This window comes from Rutidosis leptorrhynchoides, chromosome 3, assembly GCF_046630445.1.
Source record: "Rutidosis leptorrhynchoides isolate AG116_Rl617_1_P2 chromosome 3, CSIRO_AGI_Rlap_v1, whole genome shotgun sequence".
NCBI classification, from domain to species: domain Eukaryota; kingdom Viridiplantae; phylum Streptophyta; class Magnoliopsida; order Asterales; family Asteraceae; genus Rutidosis; species Rutidosis leptorrhynchoides.
The window spans coordinates 631,308,724-631,326,687 of NC_092335.1; the positions used below are offsets into that span (position 1 = coordinate 631,308,724).

The 17,964-nt window shown below is 33.5% G+C and overlaps 1 protein-coding gene across 1 annotated transcript; it reads right to left on the reverse strand.

Annotated features, from left to right (window-relative positions):
* Window positions 1-261: 261 nt before the first annotated feature.
* On the reverse strand, window positions 262-3,791 carry LOC139902354 (uncharacterized). Its single transcript, XM_071884991.1, has 11 exons — window positions 3,636-3,791; window positions 2,567-2,690; window positions 2,333-2,429; window positions 2,050-2,180; window positions 1,872-1,956; window positions 1,636-1,777; window positions 1,325-1,497; window positions 1,085-1,205; window positions 744-974; window positions 508-642; window positions 262-390 (listed from the first exon to the last, which is right to left on the reverse strand). The coding sequence occupies exons 1-11, from the start codon at window positions 3,789-3,791 to the stop codon at window positions 262-264; spliced, it is 1,524 nt and encodes a 507-aa protein (XP_071741092.1).
* Window positions 3,792-17,964: the final 14,173 nt, after the last annotated feature.

Genomic DNA, 17,964 nt, shown 5'->3' on the forward strand with positions numbered 1-17,964 from the left:
ATTCAACAGTGTTGTGCAACATCTTTGCTATTTCAGATTGAAATAATGTGACACGAACTTGACCAGTTAAGTCTCCAACATAAACAGACAATCGGATGCTGTTTGACATTTGAATAGATAAAAGAATTCGTTAGTGGCCAGTTGTAGATATTTTCCTTAATAAATAACTGTGAGTGTATGGCATAAGTTTATGTATGTGTAATGTAAAAAGTAGCACCTTGGGATAACTTCAGTAACAGGTCCGCAATTGTCACACTCATACTATCGAGAAGACAAATTTTCTCCAAATTTAGGACCAGCATACTTGTTGCAATGTTTACAGATTAAAGATAGCCAACCTTCTTCTTCATCAATTACACAAACTTCTCCTTTAACAACATACTTGTTAACCTGTAACAAAAGTCAAAAGGTTTTAGTGTATATGTATGTTAAAATAAGTAATAAATTGTTAAGTATTGTTATGGTTAGTTAATCAAAATGTACTATATATAATATGTTAGATTCTACCTGACTAATGGTCTGCAAATCTTTGCAAAATACTGCAGTCCTTTTGGTCCACATTTTCATCTCACTGTCTAATTGATTCGAATGTTCTGCAGGTGCAAATGTAACTGGATGGACAGTTTTAACGGTAATAGTATGCTACAATGAGAGACATAAAGCGATACATAAGTGCATGATAATACAATCGTACATACAACACAGAATGATTTAATTATGGAATATAAAAAGGCTAAGTATACCTGATATGGAGCAGTGTGTGAAGTTGTAGTTGGAACGTGATAATCGTCAGTAACCTCAGCCTTGAGCTTGTCATCAATGCGTTTAAACACGTCCATATCATCAGTGACATTCTCAACCGTGAAACCAAAGTAGTTAAAGAGAATGTTGAAATTAGTAACCTTTATGTGCCACACATAAGGATTCATCAAAATTTTATTAAACTCGGTTGGTGATTGCAATGGGGTATCACACTGTAAGAAAATAATTATATCATCCAGTAATAGAAACTCATGTATGCCAATGTATGTAAGTTATAGAATTATGTTATGCAGCAAAATAATATTTTATCAAAAAAAAAAACCTGCTGAGCTTTTTCGCGTAACCAAGCAACGCTTTTCTTAATCATCTTAGATAGCTGTGAGTCGAACAAAACCAATGTACACTCACCGGAGGCTTCAGCAACTCTGATAGTGGTGCGGATCCTGAATAATGTTAGGATAATTGATTTTCAGCATGGGATCATTTAATATAAATGAATAAAATATATTAGTGAAATAATGATGGTAATAATTTGAATTAAACAGTCTGGTAAGTCATGCACCTAGGGAAAACATCAGTTGTAACCCCACATATTTCACATTCGAAGCTTTTTTCCTTAGTCTCAACACATAACCTTGAATTAACTTTTTTGTTACACTTCGTACAAGTGTTAATGAACCATCCTTCGTCATCATTGATTTTTTGTACTCTTCCTCGCACAATGCAACTCATAACCTAAATGGCAGGATACAAAAAGTAAATAAATTAAGTGAGTAAGATAATGTATATAATATTGTTAGTTAGTTTAAAATTTCTTGAATATAGATAACAAAAAAAAATTTATGTCGACTTTAGATATATTTAGCACAATACCTGTTTACTATTAACAACCTCAATGATCGTCTTAGGTTCATGTTTTGAAAACATCTCAATAGCAGTTTTAACAACAGTGGCAATCTGGATATGAGCTAGTGGATTCACACGACTTTTCGAGTTTTCAGCTGCCATGTCAAACCTGCAATATTACCATTTAAACAATATGAATTAGGGATTTGAATATAGTTTATTGAATTAGAAAGAAATACAAGTTATAGTTAAGTGAAACTTACTCAGCCTTATAGGTGCGAATACGGGTCACATCGTCATTAACAAATAAATGACATCCCCATAACTGATTGGATACCTGGGGGAATCCTGAAAAGGAAAATAAAAGTGAAGGTTATGTAAAATTATAAACATTCAGGATATTATAAGTAGAGTAATTGAAGTCATTGAACTGTGATATACCTTTCCAGTCACGCACTTTGCAGTTGTGAATCAGCACAACGATTGGAGCATCATCATTTTTATGTGCAGATGCGTATTCAAACAACTTTGTAGCATGTTGTGCCCATAAGGCACAGTTAATGCGCTGCCCACTGTTGTAAATATATCATACATAGTAATGTTAGGTGGACATAGTACAATCAGAACTACTAACCGTATATAAAAGGAACAAATTGATATATATGTATTAAAAATTGAAACATAATTTCCAAATATGATCAGAGTATATATATATAGTATCTACCTGTTATCGCTCAAAACAAACTCAATTGACTTCATATCCACAGCTTTCTCGCGCTTCACACGAAGTGGGTACATTTCAACCAAGTGACCAACAATATCTGAAGAATATAGGGACATAAATAAAAACAATATATTATATAATCATCATTAACATACTAAAATTAAACATACTAATTTATACTTACAAATATGTAGGTATCAATTAAAAAAATTATTTTCAGAATATAAGATATACTGAACACATGAGATGCATTTAGCTTCCACTCAATGATTTGTTGAAATGGAACTGGATTGAAGCCATCAGTTGCGAGTTCAAACGGTGCACAAGGAACAACTGTTGTTGTTCGGTAAATGAGCATCTTCCATTCATGTGGAAGTTAGATGACTTTGTCATCACAACGAACAACACCGAAATTTGAAATTTCAATGAAAGAGTCTTCTCTTAAGATATTTTCGAAGACATGAATGTTATTTCTGGTAACCGTTGCACGTATTTTGTTACCCTGCATATATAGCATAACATCGGTATAGTCAGCAATCAACTCCATTATATGAATCATATATAAGTAACATGAATTACTATAAGATTCAGTTACATTTATGTAAATGTGAATCATAATCATGATTATAAAATTTCATTAATCTAATAATGGAATAGTAAACATGTAGGTAATGACATAAAAATTATTACTAAAGTTATATAAAACTGAAGTACATTGAAGTCAAACCATTATATGTAAGATATATAAGTAACATATAAAATAATAAGAATCAGCAATCAAAATCTTTATATGAAACTTATATAAGTAACACTAAAAAATTAGAATATTCAATTACATGTCAGTTAATGTGAAGCATACTCATGATTGTAAAATTTCATTATTCTAATAATTGATGTACACATTTCATGACAAGTGTAAAATAATAAGAATTCGCAATCAATATCTTTATATGTTACTTATATAAGTAACACTAAAAAATTAGAATATTCAGTGACATGACAGTTAATGTGAAGCATACTCATAATTGTAAAATTTCATTATTCTAATAATTGATGTACACATTTCATGACAAGTGTTAATCTATTTAATCTGAATTTGAGATACAGTAATGGTAATAGATGTGTTCAACAATGAGTTTTGTCATGAAACTTTGTTTTAAACATTTAGTAGGCATCTTACACTTACATGAACGAATGTTTTCATCATGAAAAAGTATACATGTGAGTAATGACCTAAATAATTGTACTTGTTGTTCAAAATATATATAAAGTTATAAAAAATTGAAGTAAATTTAAGTCGAACCAGTTTGTCGATAAGTATCAACTCCAATGACATGGCTGAGTAGGGATTGTTGAAATAAGTTTTTTTCCAGTTCACAAAAACCTTAACACGAACTCTCCAGTTTCTCTTAGAATCGTTCAGCAAAGCCAGTGGTGAGATGTCTGCTGCAGCCTCCATTTTTCAAATTAAAATTTGTGAGTGAAACTTTTTGTTGTGAGTGAATGTAATCGAAAAACGTCTTGTGTATATATAGAGTTTTTATTAGAGATGATGTACATGGTAATGGATGAGTGGGTGGTGACAGTTTCATCCGAAAAAAACTATAAGGAAGTAACTGAATGTGCAGTTGTGGTGTGATATTCCACAACAAATAATAGTATGATAAAATAACTGCTTATGACATTATAATACGTGCAATTATTTTATATAACGCCAGTAATTAACAAAACTTATGATAAAATTTTGGTACTCATTATACATAACAATCCTTTTTTTATGATTAACATATATAAGTACCTAAAAATATATTAATCGGTTATACGATATTATATAGTCACAGGTTTATAAAAAATCAGATTTTGACAAATATTTGTTTATATTGAAATTAATGGACTAATAAAAATCATATATGTTCGATTAAGTATATATATATATATATATATATATATATATATATATATATATATATATATATATATATATATCCCATTTATACTGTAGTGAAGAACTAATACAATTTCAGAATTCAGATTTACAGCATACCTGCAGGTGCGGTATTGATCTTAGAAATTACGGATCAATCACGACGAACTTGTAGCTAAATTGATAAACCTTATGCACATATGGATTTTTTGCCGGGATAAATGCGTTACGAGAAATCAATAAGTTCTTCGGACAGAATTTAATCGATGAAATTAGGGTTTTTCGAGTGAGAGTTTCATTGAGTCGAATCAATTTTGAGGATTCGGCTAGTAGTTAATAATCAAGATCGGAAATACATGATAGAGATGAATGGTTATTGATTTTTTTTTATTTTTTGAGATGAATCGATTGAATTTTTGTTGTAGAAAACGTACGTATACAGCGAATCAGTTGAATCAGTTTTAAGTGAGTATGATAAATGATAAAGGAGGGTTAAAATAGTAATATTAGTATAATCCTTAGGTAAGATCCCAATGTATTAGTTAAGATACATCCTGTCCGTTAGATTATAACTATTTAAGGGTGGGGATTTAATATTTAAGGTATTTTTTTGAAAGTATTAGTTAATATGCACTTTGTTTTAATATATAGAGAGGATGTCTCATATTACTTGGAAAATATTTCCAGTTCATTAAACATTCAGCTACATCAAATTCCAGTCCATTTGATTTATCTCGTTCATCAATAAACACTCCGGAAATCAAACTGAAGGAGTTAATGAATTCGAGACGTACTCAAAAACTAGTAGCGAAAGCGGAAGGATCGTTGTTGTTTAGCACACCAAGCAATCACAACGAAAAGCTTTCAAGGTTCACAACCTAAGATTCCTTTGTCTATATTTGCCTCAAACATACACGAATGACACAAGATCACAATCTTGTTTCTCTCAATATTTCTTATCTTGTTGTTTAGTATATGTTACTTGTTGTGTCATTTTTGCAAGCACCTCATATCCCCATTTATACGAATGACTTATTAACCACTAAGGTAACGGAAAGTCTTCATCAATCACCATTAATCACTATATTAATAGATGGTTAATTCTAATTAACCAATGATATAAATGAGTTTAGTTTTAAACAATTAACAACATATGATCGATTGTTCCTTAGTAAATACGGACGGGTCGAACCGGATCCAAGTTCAACAGACTAACTTATTATAATGTTATTTTATCTTTTATATAATCTCAACCATAAACTACACTATCTACAAAGATAAAACATTGCGATTGTTGTATTATCTTCATCTATTACGAGTAAGATTTAACAACCAATTAAAATTAAAAAATAAATTAAACAAATAACAGAAATGAGAAAACCCGAAGAATCTTCTCTTTCATCAGGAAGTTGTATGTAAACTTCATAGCAAAATCCCTAAATTATTAACAGCCCACATTATATCAATAACGTGTTGAACCAGTTAATCAAACCCACACATACAAGTAGGTTACAACATCCATGACAACTGAATACTATTACTTACAGACTGTTTGGTTTAAAACATAATATGGGTAAAGATTCAGCAAAAACTAATTTTATAACTTAATTCAGAGAATTAGTACAAACCCAATTATAGATTAAGATTCCTTTAGCCGACATCACACGAAGATGAGTTTTCTATTATCTTCAAATTAAGTTTTCGTATATCCTATGTAGTTACGTGTATAATTTATCAAAAATTGTTAAACATGAAAATAAATATAAACATCATTGATTATGTAGAAGACTAACCTAGTGCCTAGTTATGGGTTTATTTGGTATTCCTATTTTTATTAACATGATCAAAACCCAATTAAAGTATTACCCCGTATTATACAATAAGACCGTATATATATAATTTCTATTAAAATCGTATAATGACGATATCATTATTAGGCTAATTCTTTTGGTAAAAAAACAAAAAATAAAAGAAAAAAATTTAAGCATGATGGGTGATGTCATTAATCTAAATAATTTTGAACTAAATTTAAATCTTATTAATTAATTAATATAAAAATTAAATAATTTTGAGTTATTTTAATTAATTATTTTGAATTGAGTACGGGAAGGTATAAAAGCTAGGCAGAAGAAAATTAATTCTATATTTATATATTAATTTACACTTTTAAAATAAAATGACAACCAATATTATATCTTATGATTGAATGTGGATTGTTTAATATGTATTTTAGGTGTTTGATGAAATGTTCAGCTGATGAGTTTCTTAGTCGGACTCTGTGTTTCAACGGGTCATTAAACTAAATGAATTTAGCATTTACGTTCACTTAATATCTAAAACAAATCATTAAACTGTTTCGTTTAAACAAACCCGTAATTCCACGGGTCAATTCACTAATATATCTTGATTCCTCAAATCCGCTAATCATCACCTCTCTTGTTTCCTATTTACATGCGAAAAGCATTAATTAGTCCCTAAATATAATGTTATTTTTAGTCTCTTGTATAATACACTTTCGTATCTCTTGAACAAAACGTCGAAAGTTTTGTATCTGCGCGAATATGAAGGATAAATGTTTTTTTTTTTAATAACCGAGGAACCCCTACTACGAACGAGCATATTGGCTCCCCGCAACGGATAAACCTCGGGACATCGGGAACCAAGTGTCACCCTGATGCCAGAAAAAGCACCCTCTAGTCAAGGATCACTATTAAGTTCGACCATTTTGTCAGTGACTGGATTCGAACCCGTGACCTCTCGTTTCATTGGGGCCCTGGTGGCCATCCAAACTATGTCTGGATGGTTGGTAAATGATTATGTATGGGTTGACATGCATTAGCAATTCTAGAAACCAAATTCAATGAGGTCTCGATTTTTTCTCTGTACTACGTAGTTATATTTGAATGTTATTTTAATAGTTGTTTACCTTTAAAAACTACAAAATTTCAAAATATATATGAGGTCAGTTATATTTAGTGGTGTCCTATACAATTTAAAGAAAAGCTTAGAGTCGACAGTGTTGGCATGTCCATTCTAGAAAATTTTGTAGGGACGGGAAGAAAAAGATTGGTCATAAAGTTAGGGCCAAAGTGAGGTGAGGAAAAGAAAAAGATCGAGAAGGAACGTGCGTTTGGGTTGCAGGATTGTAGTGATGACGACGAGGTGGGGGAGGCGATTCAAAAGACTTTCAAATATTCTCAAATTGATGGGGTTAAGTGGGCTTATGTGGGTTCGAGGTCGGGACCTGTGCTAGGAGACTATGGCTTTTTCAACGAATTTAGGAAAGATGGTTTGAAGTCTCAGTTGGCGGGAAGTCGGGGTTCGAATCTAGTCAACCTTTCGTTCAAGGCTAATGTGGATGGTGGTGTCAACAACAAAATATAGGTGATTGATTGGTTTAGCTTCCGGTGTGTGGTAAAGTGGTTGGTTTTTGTATGGTTCGATTCTTGCAAATGTATGTTATGTGTCCGTTAGGTTCTTTGCGAGGTTCGGGTCGAGTTAACGTTAGGTTGTTTCCATTTAGGGTCTTGTTCACTGTCTTCGAGCCTCGTCCGGAAAAACTTTTGTATTGTTGTTTTCTTTATCTCTTTCCGAGATTTAGATTCGTTTTAAAGTTTTCGTTTTTTATAAAAAATAAAATATAAACTGATATGTATCTTTTTTCGAGATTTATTTATACAATTTGTTGAACATGTCTAACGTTCTACTGAACGATACAAGTGACAGCTGACTCCACCAACGGTTGACCATAAACTGATATAAAGTACAATCAATTGATCGCAACTCAATAAACGTACAACAATAAATCACAACTTAGAATAAAGTTCAAACCCTTGACAATATCCCAAAATTTTTTGAAGAACATCATGTTGAAACTGTCCGGCCCCGGTGCCTTGGTGCTTCCACACTCGTTTAAAGACTCGAAAATTCCGTTTTCACTAATGGGAGATTCAAGACTCTCTGCTTTCGCTTCCGACAATGTGGGATAGTTAAGATCTTCTAAACAAGGTCTATCACCAATATGAGCTTCGAAGAGTTTTGAAAAGTGAGCATAAGCCGCTTCTTTTATGTCATGCGGTTCTTCATTCCAAATCTCATTTATTGAAAACCCTCTAATGTTGTGATTTAGTGGCGGCTATCACTTGGTTTTGGGAGTCGGGGGAAATTTCTCGGGGATGCAACGCATCCTTTATTACCTTGATCCCCAAAAAACCGGATCCTTTAGGTCTTGGGGACTTTCGGCCCATTAGTTTGATCAATAGCTACTACAAGATCATCGCGAAGATTCTTTCCAATAGGTTACGTAGAGTGATTCCGGAGCTTGTGGGTGTGGAACAATCGACTTTCTTGAAAGGTAGATACATTCTTGACGGTGCCTTAATTGCTAATGAGACTTTAGACTACCTTAAGGTTTAAAAGAAAAAAGGTATTATCTTCAAAGTTGACTTCGAGAAAGCTTTTGATAGTCTCAATTGGGACTTCTTGATGGAAGTTATGAAATGCATGGGGTTTGGTGAAAAGTGGAGGAAATGGATAAACAATTGTCTTAAATCGGCTTCAATTTCGGTATTAGTCAATGGCTCCCCTTCTCATGAATTTTCTTTAGGGAGAGGCGTCCTACAAGGTGATCCGCTCTCACCCTTTTTGTTTATTCTAGCGGCGGAAGGTTTGAATCTTCTTACTAAGGCGGCGATTGATAAGGGTATTTTCAAAGGGGTGAGTGTTGGAAATGACAACATTGTGATTTCCCATCTTCAATATGTGGACGACACAATTTTCTTTGGCGATTGGAGTAACATCAATGCTCATAACCTCATCAACATTCTTAAGTGTTTTGAATTAATGTCGGGTCTCAAAGTTAACTACCAAAAAAGTTGTGTCTATGGCATTGGGGTGAGTATCTTTGAAGTCGAATCACTAGCCCGTAGGATGAGTTGTCAAGTAGGGAAATTCCTTTTCACTTACTTGGGTCTCCCCATTGGTGTAAACATGAATAAGCTAAGTGCTTGGCAACCGGTTATTGATAAATTCAAAAGAAGACTCTCAGAGCGGAAAATGCGTTCGATGTCCTTTGGTGGTCGATTAATCCTTGTCAAATTGGTTCTCAATAGTCTCCCCTTGTATTACTTCTCCCTCTTCCATGCTCCACCGTGTGTCATCAAAGCCCTTGAAAGTGTAAGGTGTTCTTTTTTTAGGGGGGTGACATTTCGAAAAAAGGATTTCTTGGGTAAAATAGGATAATGTTATTGCACCTTATGGGGTGGGAGTAGGGATGGCAATGGCCACCCGATCCGGTGGATATCCACCCGATCCACCCGCTTCGTGATGGATATGGACGAAACTAAATGGATATGGATATGGATATGGATGAACCTAAATGGATATGGATATAGACATGTGTGATGACCCGTCCAAATCTATTTGGACGAATACATCATTCATTCATTTCATATTGAGGTTTTGACTTCTATATGATACGTTTTGTAAACATTGCATTCTTTTGAAAAGGCACACCATAAATGAATATATAAATCCAAGGTTTTCGACGTCTGATGATTTCTTCGTATAGACAATTACAGTATATAATAGTTTACAATGCTACATACGTTGATAATGCAGTCAAAATAAGATACATGATGATGATTTTGTGAATGCAAAGTTTTCTTGAATAAAGCATGTACGACTCCATGCACATAGCTTGTATAACGTATAAGCAAACAGCGGAAGACTTCTAGGAACCTGAGAATAAACATGCTTAAAAGTGTCAACACAAAGGTTGGTGAGTTCATAGTTTTAATGTTGCGCATAATCTGTATATAAAGGTGGATCACAAGATTTCAGTTGTTTCATCCGAAACGTTTATCAAAAGATTCTACGTAACAGAGCACCATGGTAACTAAACTTAACGTTATAATGATAATTACCCTATTCGTTTTAATACACGCAAACCAACGTGTCATAAACTCAAATAACATACGTCCGTTAAAAGGCTAGCGCTCTAGCTCGGACGGGGATGTCAAGCCCTATGGATCCATATACTATTATTCGCGCCCACCAGTCCACATCCTATGTACCGGCAGCTACTAGTTACCAAAGTTAAGGGATTTTCGGTTTAACTCAGTGTAGAATTAAGTATGTACTTGTATCCATTGCGTTTAAAATAAATTGCATTTATTCTCCGCCCAAAATATTTAAAGTATTTAAAAAGGGATCTATAAACTCACCTTAGTAGCACATAAGGTCATTCACCGAAATGTGACCGAAACTCGGAATGAAAAATAACCGTAGATCTCAACCTAGAGAACATATGTTGGTCAATAAATGTCTAACAAGCTAGGTCGGGTCATAGTGTATCACAATCCTAATGTTCGAGACCGACATGCAAAAGTTAACAAAAGTCATCTCAAAAGTTAACCTGACCCAATATGATCTTTAAATCTATACATGTTCATTAACATAGTATAAGTTTTGATAATTGAACGAATTTATAGTTTATCAAACTCAAAATATTATTTATTTCAGGAGCTATATTATATTTGAATTATCATGGCAATCGAAAATATTATATTATTTCACATAGCTTTTCAATACTTGTAAAATCAGATTATAGTGTTTATAAAGCTTTCAAATATGATAAGACAGTCAACTTTAACAATTGTTCAACAAAACGAGACGTGCCTTATATAGAAATTCATTTACTCGATTAGTAATATCTAAAAATCCAATTTATCAATCTCATAGACAAGTTGTTTAAATATTAATTTACAGTTTCAAACACAATTTCAATTAACGTCAAACATAATTCAGTTGACCATATCTTTTAATCCGTTCATCGAAATCACGCGATTTCTAAATGAAAAGTTAATAATTTTTCGCCAGATTTCCAAAAACATGCATATCATATACCTTATCTCAGTAGCATATGTATCAAATTCATAATTCATCAAAACTATCTAATGATGAAAATTAAAACATACAAGCATGCATAAACATATATACTCGAGCACTAGACATGTGTAGTGACCCAACTTTTTCATGTTTATATATATATATATATATATTAAATGAAATTGTTATTTACATGATTAAGTGTTTCCAACATGTTAAGCAATCAAACTTGTTAAGACTTGATTAATTGAAATAGGTTTCATATAGACAATTGACCACCCAAGTTGACCGGTGATTCACGAACGTTAAAACTTGTAAGAACTATATGATGACATATATATGGATATATATATAGTTAACATGATATTATGATAAGTAAACATATCATTAAGTATATTAACAATGAACTACATATGTAAAAGCAAGACTACTAACTTAATGATTTTGAAACGAGACATATATGTAACGATTATCGTTGTAACGACATTTAATTTATATATATATATATATATATATCATATTAAGAGATATTCATACATCATATTATCATGATAATATAATAATTTAAAAATCTCATTTGATATTATAAACATTGGGTTAACAACATTTAACAAGATCGTTAACCTAAAGGTATCAAAACAACACTTACATGTAACGACTAACGATGACTTAACGACTCAGTTAAAATGTATATACATGTAGTGTTTTAATATGTATTCATACACTTTTGAAAGACTTCAAGACACTTATCAAAATACTTCTACTTAACAAAAATGCTTACAATTACATCCTCGTTCAGTTTCATCAACAATTCTACTCGTACAATACACAGCTTTTAGATGTATGTACTATTGGTATATACATTCCAATGATCAGCTCTTAGCAGCCCATGTGAGTCACCTAACACATTTAGGAACCATCATTTGGCAACTAGCATGAAATATCTCATAAAATTACAAAAATATGAGTAATCATTCATGACTTATTTACATGAAAACAAAATTACATATCCTTTATATCTAATCCATACACCAACGACCAAAAACACCTAAAAACACTTTCATTCTTCAATTTTCTTCATCTAATTGATCTCTCTCAAGTTCTATCTTCAAGTTCTAAGTGTTCTTCATAAATTCTACAAGTTCTAGTTTCATAAAATCAAGAATACTTCCAAGTTTGCTATCTTACTTCCAATCTTGTAGAGTGATCATTCAACCTCAAGAAATCTTTCTTATTTACAGTAAGATATCTTTCTAATACAAGGTAATACTCATATTCAAACTTTGATTCAATTTCTATAACTATAACAATCTTATTTCGAGTGGAAATCTTACTTGAACTTGTTTTTTGTGTCATGATTCTGCTTCAAGAACTTTCAAGCCATCCAAGGATCCTTTGAAGCTAGATCCATTTTTTTCATTTCCATTAGCTTTATCCAGAAAACTTGAGGTAGTAATGATGTTCATAACATCATTCGATTCATACATATAAAGCTATCTTATTCGAAGGTTTAAACTTGTAATCACTAGAACATAGTTTAGTTAATTCTAAACTTGTTCGCAAACAAAAGTTAATCCTTCTAACTTGACTTTTAAAATCAACTAAACACATGTTCTATATCTATATGATATGCTAACTTAATGATTTAAAACCTGGAAACACGAAGAACACTGTAAAACCGGACATACGCCGTCGTAGTAACACCGCGGGCAGTTTTGGGTTAGTTAATTAAAAATTATGATAAACTTTGATTTAAAAGTGGTTCTTCTGGAAAAATGATTTTTCTTATGAACATGAAACTATATCCAAAAATCATGGTTAAACTCAAAGTGGAAGTTTGTTTTCTAAAATGGTCATCTAGACGTCGTTCTTTCGACTGAAATGACTACCTTTACAAAAACGACTTGTAACTTATATTTCTGACTATAAACCTATACTTTTTCTGTTTAAATTCATAAAATAGAGTTCAATATGAAACCATAGCAATTTGATTCACTCAAAACGGATTTAAAATGAAGAAGTTATGGGTAAAACAAGATTGGATAATTTTTCTTGTTGTAGCAACGTGAAAATTGGTAACAAATCTATATTAATCATATCCTAGCTAACTTATATTGTATTATACATGTATTCTAATATATTATGTAATCTTGGGATACCATAGACACGTATGCAAATGTTTTGACATATCATATCGACCCATGTGTATATATTATTTGGAACAACCATAGACACTCTATATGCAGTAATGTGGGAGTTAGCTATACAGGGTTGAGGTTGATTCCAAAAATATATATACTTTGAGTTGTGATCTAGCCTGAGACGTGTATACACTAGGTCGTGGATTGATTCAAGATAATATATATCAATTTTTTTTTTCTGTACATCTAACTTTGGACAACTAGTTGTAGGTTACTAACGAGGACAGCTGACTTAATGAACTTAAAACATCAAAATGTATTAAAAGTGTTGTAAATATATTTTGAACTTTTAACGCCTTGATTCGAGTAAATTTTTTTTTTTTTTTTTTTTTTTTTTGAAAAGTTAAGTTACTGGCCGGACAAGGCATTTGCCGCGGCGCGGCCTGCCTTGTCGCGGCGCGACACAACACATAAAATTTTTATCTCCTTAACCCAACTTCTGTTTTGAACCTTAGTTCATTGCCGCGGCGCGGAGCCCTTGGCCGCGGCGCGACATAACACTGGTCCGGGTGCCTGACCTGCAACATTTTACTTAAACCAACTTTTGCACATTTCATCATTCTCAAACACATTTAAAACAGCATAATTCATCCACCAACATAAAGATTCAGTTTCTAATATCTTAGACCATCCATAAACAACATTTAGACTTCAAAACATGTTTTCATACTCCAACCATCATTAGGTCCCAAGTTTGACAACAACAAACATGACTCATACCAAAACACTAGGCGTTGATAAGCGGTAACCATGGAGCGTGTTTACAATAAGGGACTTGCAATACCACTTACTCTAATGCCAATGCTCCTCAAGTGCTTCACACGGGTTCCTTACCTTCACGATGGACTTTAGTACCTAAAACATAAAACATCATGGGGGTAAGTTTTTACACTTAGTGAGTTATAGGAAAGTAATAAAACACAAAACACAAAACATTTGGGCACAAATCATAACACTTATCCTTCAACCCATTGGTTGCTTGCATACATTCGGATCCAATTCATTCATACCATAGACATGACTTACTAGGCCGAACCTAGTAATCATGCCTAAGCTAACCATAGACATACTAAATATGCCTAAGCTATCATCATCTCATACATAGACACTTAATGTGTCTAAGCTAACACAAACCATAGGCAAGATTACTAGCAATGTAATAACCTTGCCTAAGCTAAACATCAACCATAGATACAACTATTAGGTTAACCCAATAGTTCTATCTAAGCTACATAACTAGTGCACTTAGTCGTTTCTCTCTTGCACGGATGCAATCCGAGAACACTAAGCCACTCTTGACCCGCCCATATTACCCCCTATGAACTCACCTTGCTTAATTGAATTTCCTTGATCACTTGAAATCTCTTTTCCTTGATTAGCACCTATACATGAGCTAATCCCATTAATCACATAACTCAATCAAAAACACAACTTTCTTGAATCATTACATCTTTTCATACTTACACACACATTTAACCCCCTAATCACAACAAGCATACAAGTAGCCTTAAAATCTCATTTTTCCTAAGATGACAATGTTACCAATTCAACATCACATTTTAATCATGTACATTACTAACTCATCCCTTTTAGCTCTATCATGCAACTTTTTCTTTAATCCTTTCATTAATCATCAAATGTGCATAGTAATCCAATTTCATTACTAACACCATTAAATTATCAAATTATCAATTTCTATAACTTACAACTATAACAAAAGTTCATACATGAACATCCTTCATCACAATTTCTAGCTAGAACACATAATCATCTCTTTGAGACATTTTAACAAACACTTGGTGTGCATGACTAGAAACTTAACTAGAACATCACCAAATTCACCATATTCATAACAAAAAATCCATCATGCAAGTCTATACATAATTCCTCTTCCAAAATCAATAACAATTACATTCTAACTCAAACAATTGTGCACAATTCAACAACTAGCAACTATTTAAGCATAAAACTCATCATAAACACACCATATAAGCAATACTTGGACACAAAATCCATACCTTGACTTTTAGAGTTTAAGAACCCTAATTGTGCACAAAGAGAGTGAAATTGGAAGATTAGAGCTTGCTAAAGTGATTAGGGTGTCTTAGATTTCACTAATTCAAGATTGCATGAGTTTAATTTTAACAATTGATGGATCCTCCTCTTCCCTTTGCAAATGTCGACACTCACAAGAACTCCAGGAAGGTTTTCTGTATTTTGCACTTAATAATTTATTTTTCCAGCATTTTAATCCCTTTTATATAAAATAACTTTGGCTTATTAGCAATTTCTACCCTCCCCACCACAACTATGGTTAGAGAAGTCCTTATTCTTAACTTTTCACCCTTAGTCCTTCCTAACTTAACCAATAAACTTAACTTTTATCCATTTAACATAAAATAACCTTTACCATTTAATTTCTTAGCAATAAAAAAATTTACATAAAATAATACCTTAAATATTTGGGATGTTACAACTCTCCCCCTCTTGGATCGTTCGCGTCCTCGCGAACCATTCTTGATGCAACGACGGATAATACTTCAAGAGCCATTCTTCGGGTTCCCATGTACACTCGGAACCTTTTCTAAATTGCCATAATACCTTCAATAATATTACCGACTTATTCCTCAAGTGCTTAACCTTTTGATCCATAATTTTTATCGGCTTTTCCGCATACCTTAACTTATTATCGACCTCAATTTCATTCAAAGGAACATAGGTTGATTCATCTGCCAAACATTTCCTCAATTGTGACACGTGAAACGTGTCATGTATATTACTCAATTCATCGGGTAGAGCCAAACGGTAGGCTACCTTCCCAACTTTCGCCACTATCTCAAATGGTCCCACGAACCTTGGACCCAATTTTCCCCTCTTTCTAAAACGAATGATGCCTTTCCATGGAGAAACTTTTAGCATCACTTTATCACCTACTTGAAATTCTATCGGTTTTCTCCTTTTATCTACATAAGACTTTTGTCGATCTTGTGCCGCCTTTATTCTTTCACGAATTTGGTCAATCATCTCGGTGGTTTGTTGTACTATTTCCGTGCTTCCTAATTCCCGTTGACCTACTTCGCCCCAACAAATCGGGGTTCTACACCTCCTTCCATACAACATCTCATATGGTGCCATTCCAATTGTAGAGTGATAACTATTGTTGTATGAAAATTCAACTAATGGTAAATGAGCATCCCAACTACCACCAAAATCGATAACACATGCTCTTAACATATCCTCGAGAGTTTGTATAGTCCGCTCACTTTGTCCATCCGTTTGCGGGTGAAACGCGGTACTTACATGTAACTTAGTACCCATTTCCTCTTGAAACTTTCTCCAATATCGCGATGTAAATCGGGTGTCTCGATCCGAAACAATAGAAACCGGCACTCCATGCCTTGCAACAACTTCTTTCATATATAACTTTGACATTGCTTCCGACGACGAAGCTTCTCTTATTGCCAAAAATAATGCACTCTTAGTCAATCTATCAACAATAACCCAAATTGCATCGTGTTGTCTAGGGGTCTTAGGCAACTTAGTCACTAAATCCATCGTAATATGCTCCCATTTCCACACCGGTACCTCTAAAGGTTGCATTTTACCGTAGGGCATTTGATGATCGGCTTTCACTTGAAGACAAGTAAGACACTTGTGCACATACTTAACTATATCCCTCTTCATTCCCGGCCACCAATAGTCTTTCCTTAAATCTCTATACATTTTCGTAGCACCGGGGTGAATCGAATACTTAGACTTGTGAGCTAAGTCAAGGAGCTCACTTCTAACATCACTTTGCAAAGGTACCCAAATTCTCCCATATCTAAGCCTTAAACCACGAGAATCTACCACAAAATCGTCAACTTGCCCCTTGATTCTTTCTTTTCTCACGTTTTCGGGCGATAATGCTTCACCTTGTGCAACACGAATATCATCAAATATTTGAGGTGATATTACCATAGCCAAACTTGTTATCTTAATCGGTTGATGACTTGACTTCCTACTAAGAGCATCCGCTACTACATTCGCTTTTCCGGGGTGATATAAGATCTCACAATCATAATCTTTCACCAAATCGAGACCTCTCCTTTGCCTATCGTTCAAATCCCTTTGATCAAACAAATACTTTAAGTTCTTATGATCGGTATAAATGGAAAACTTAACACCATAAAGATAATGACGCCAAATCTTTAGAGCAAAAACCACGGCCGTCAATTCTAAATCATGCGTAGGATAGCGTTTCTCGTGTTCCTTCAATTGTCGGGAAGCATAAGCTATGACCTTCCCATTTTGCATCAATACACACCCTAAGTCTTTCTTAGAAGCATCACAATAAACCGTCATGTTCTCATTCCCTTCCGGTAAAACCAATATGGGAGCTTGAACGAGCTTCTCCTTAAGGAGTTGAAACGCTTGTTCTTGCTTTTCTTCCCATCTCCATGGCACACTTTTACGAGTCAACTTGGTGAGTGGGGTGGCTATTCTAGAAAAATCTTGTATAAATCGCCGATAATACCCCGCTAAACCTAGAAAACTCCTAACCTCGGTAGGATTCGTAGGTGGTTCCCATCTCATAATTGCCTCTATCTTCACCGGATCAACACAAATACCCTTCTTGT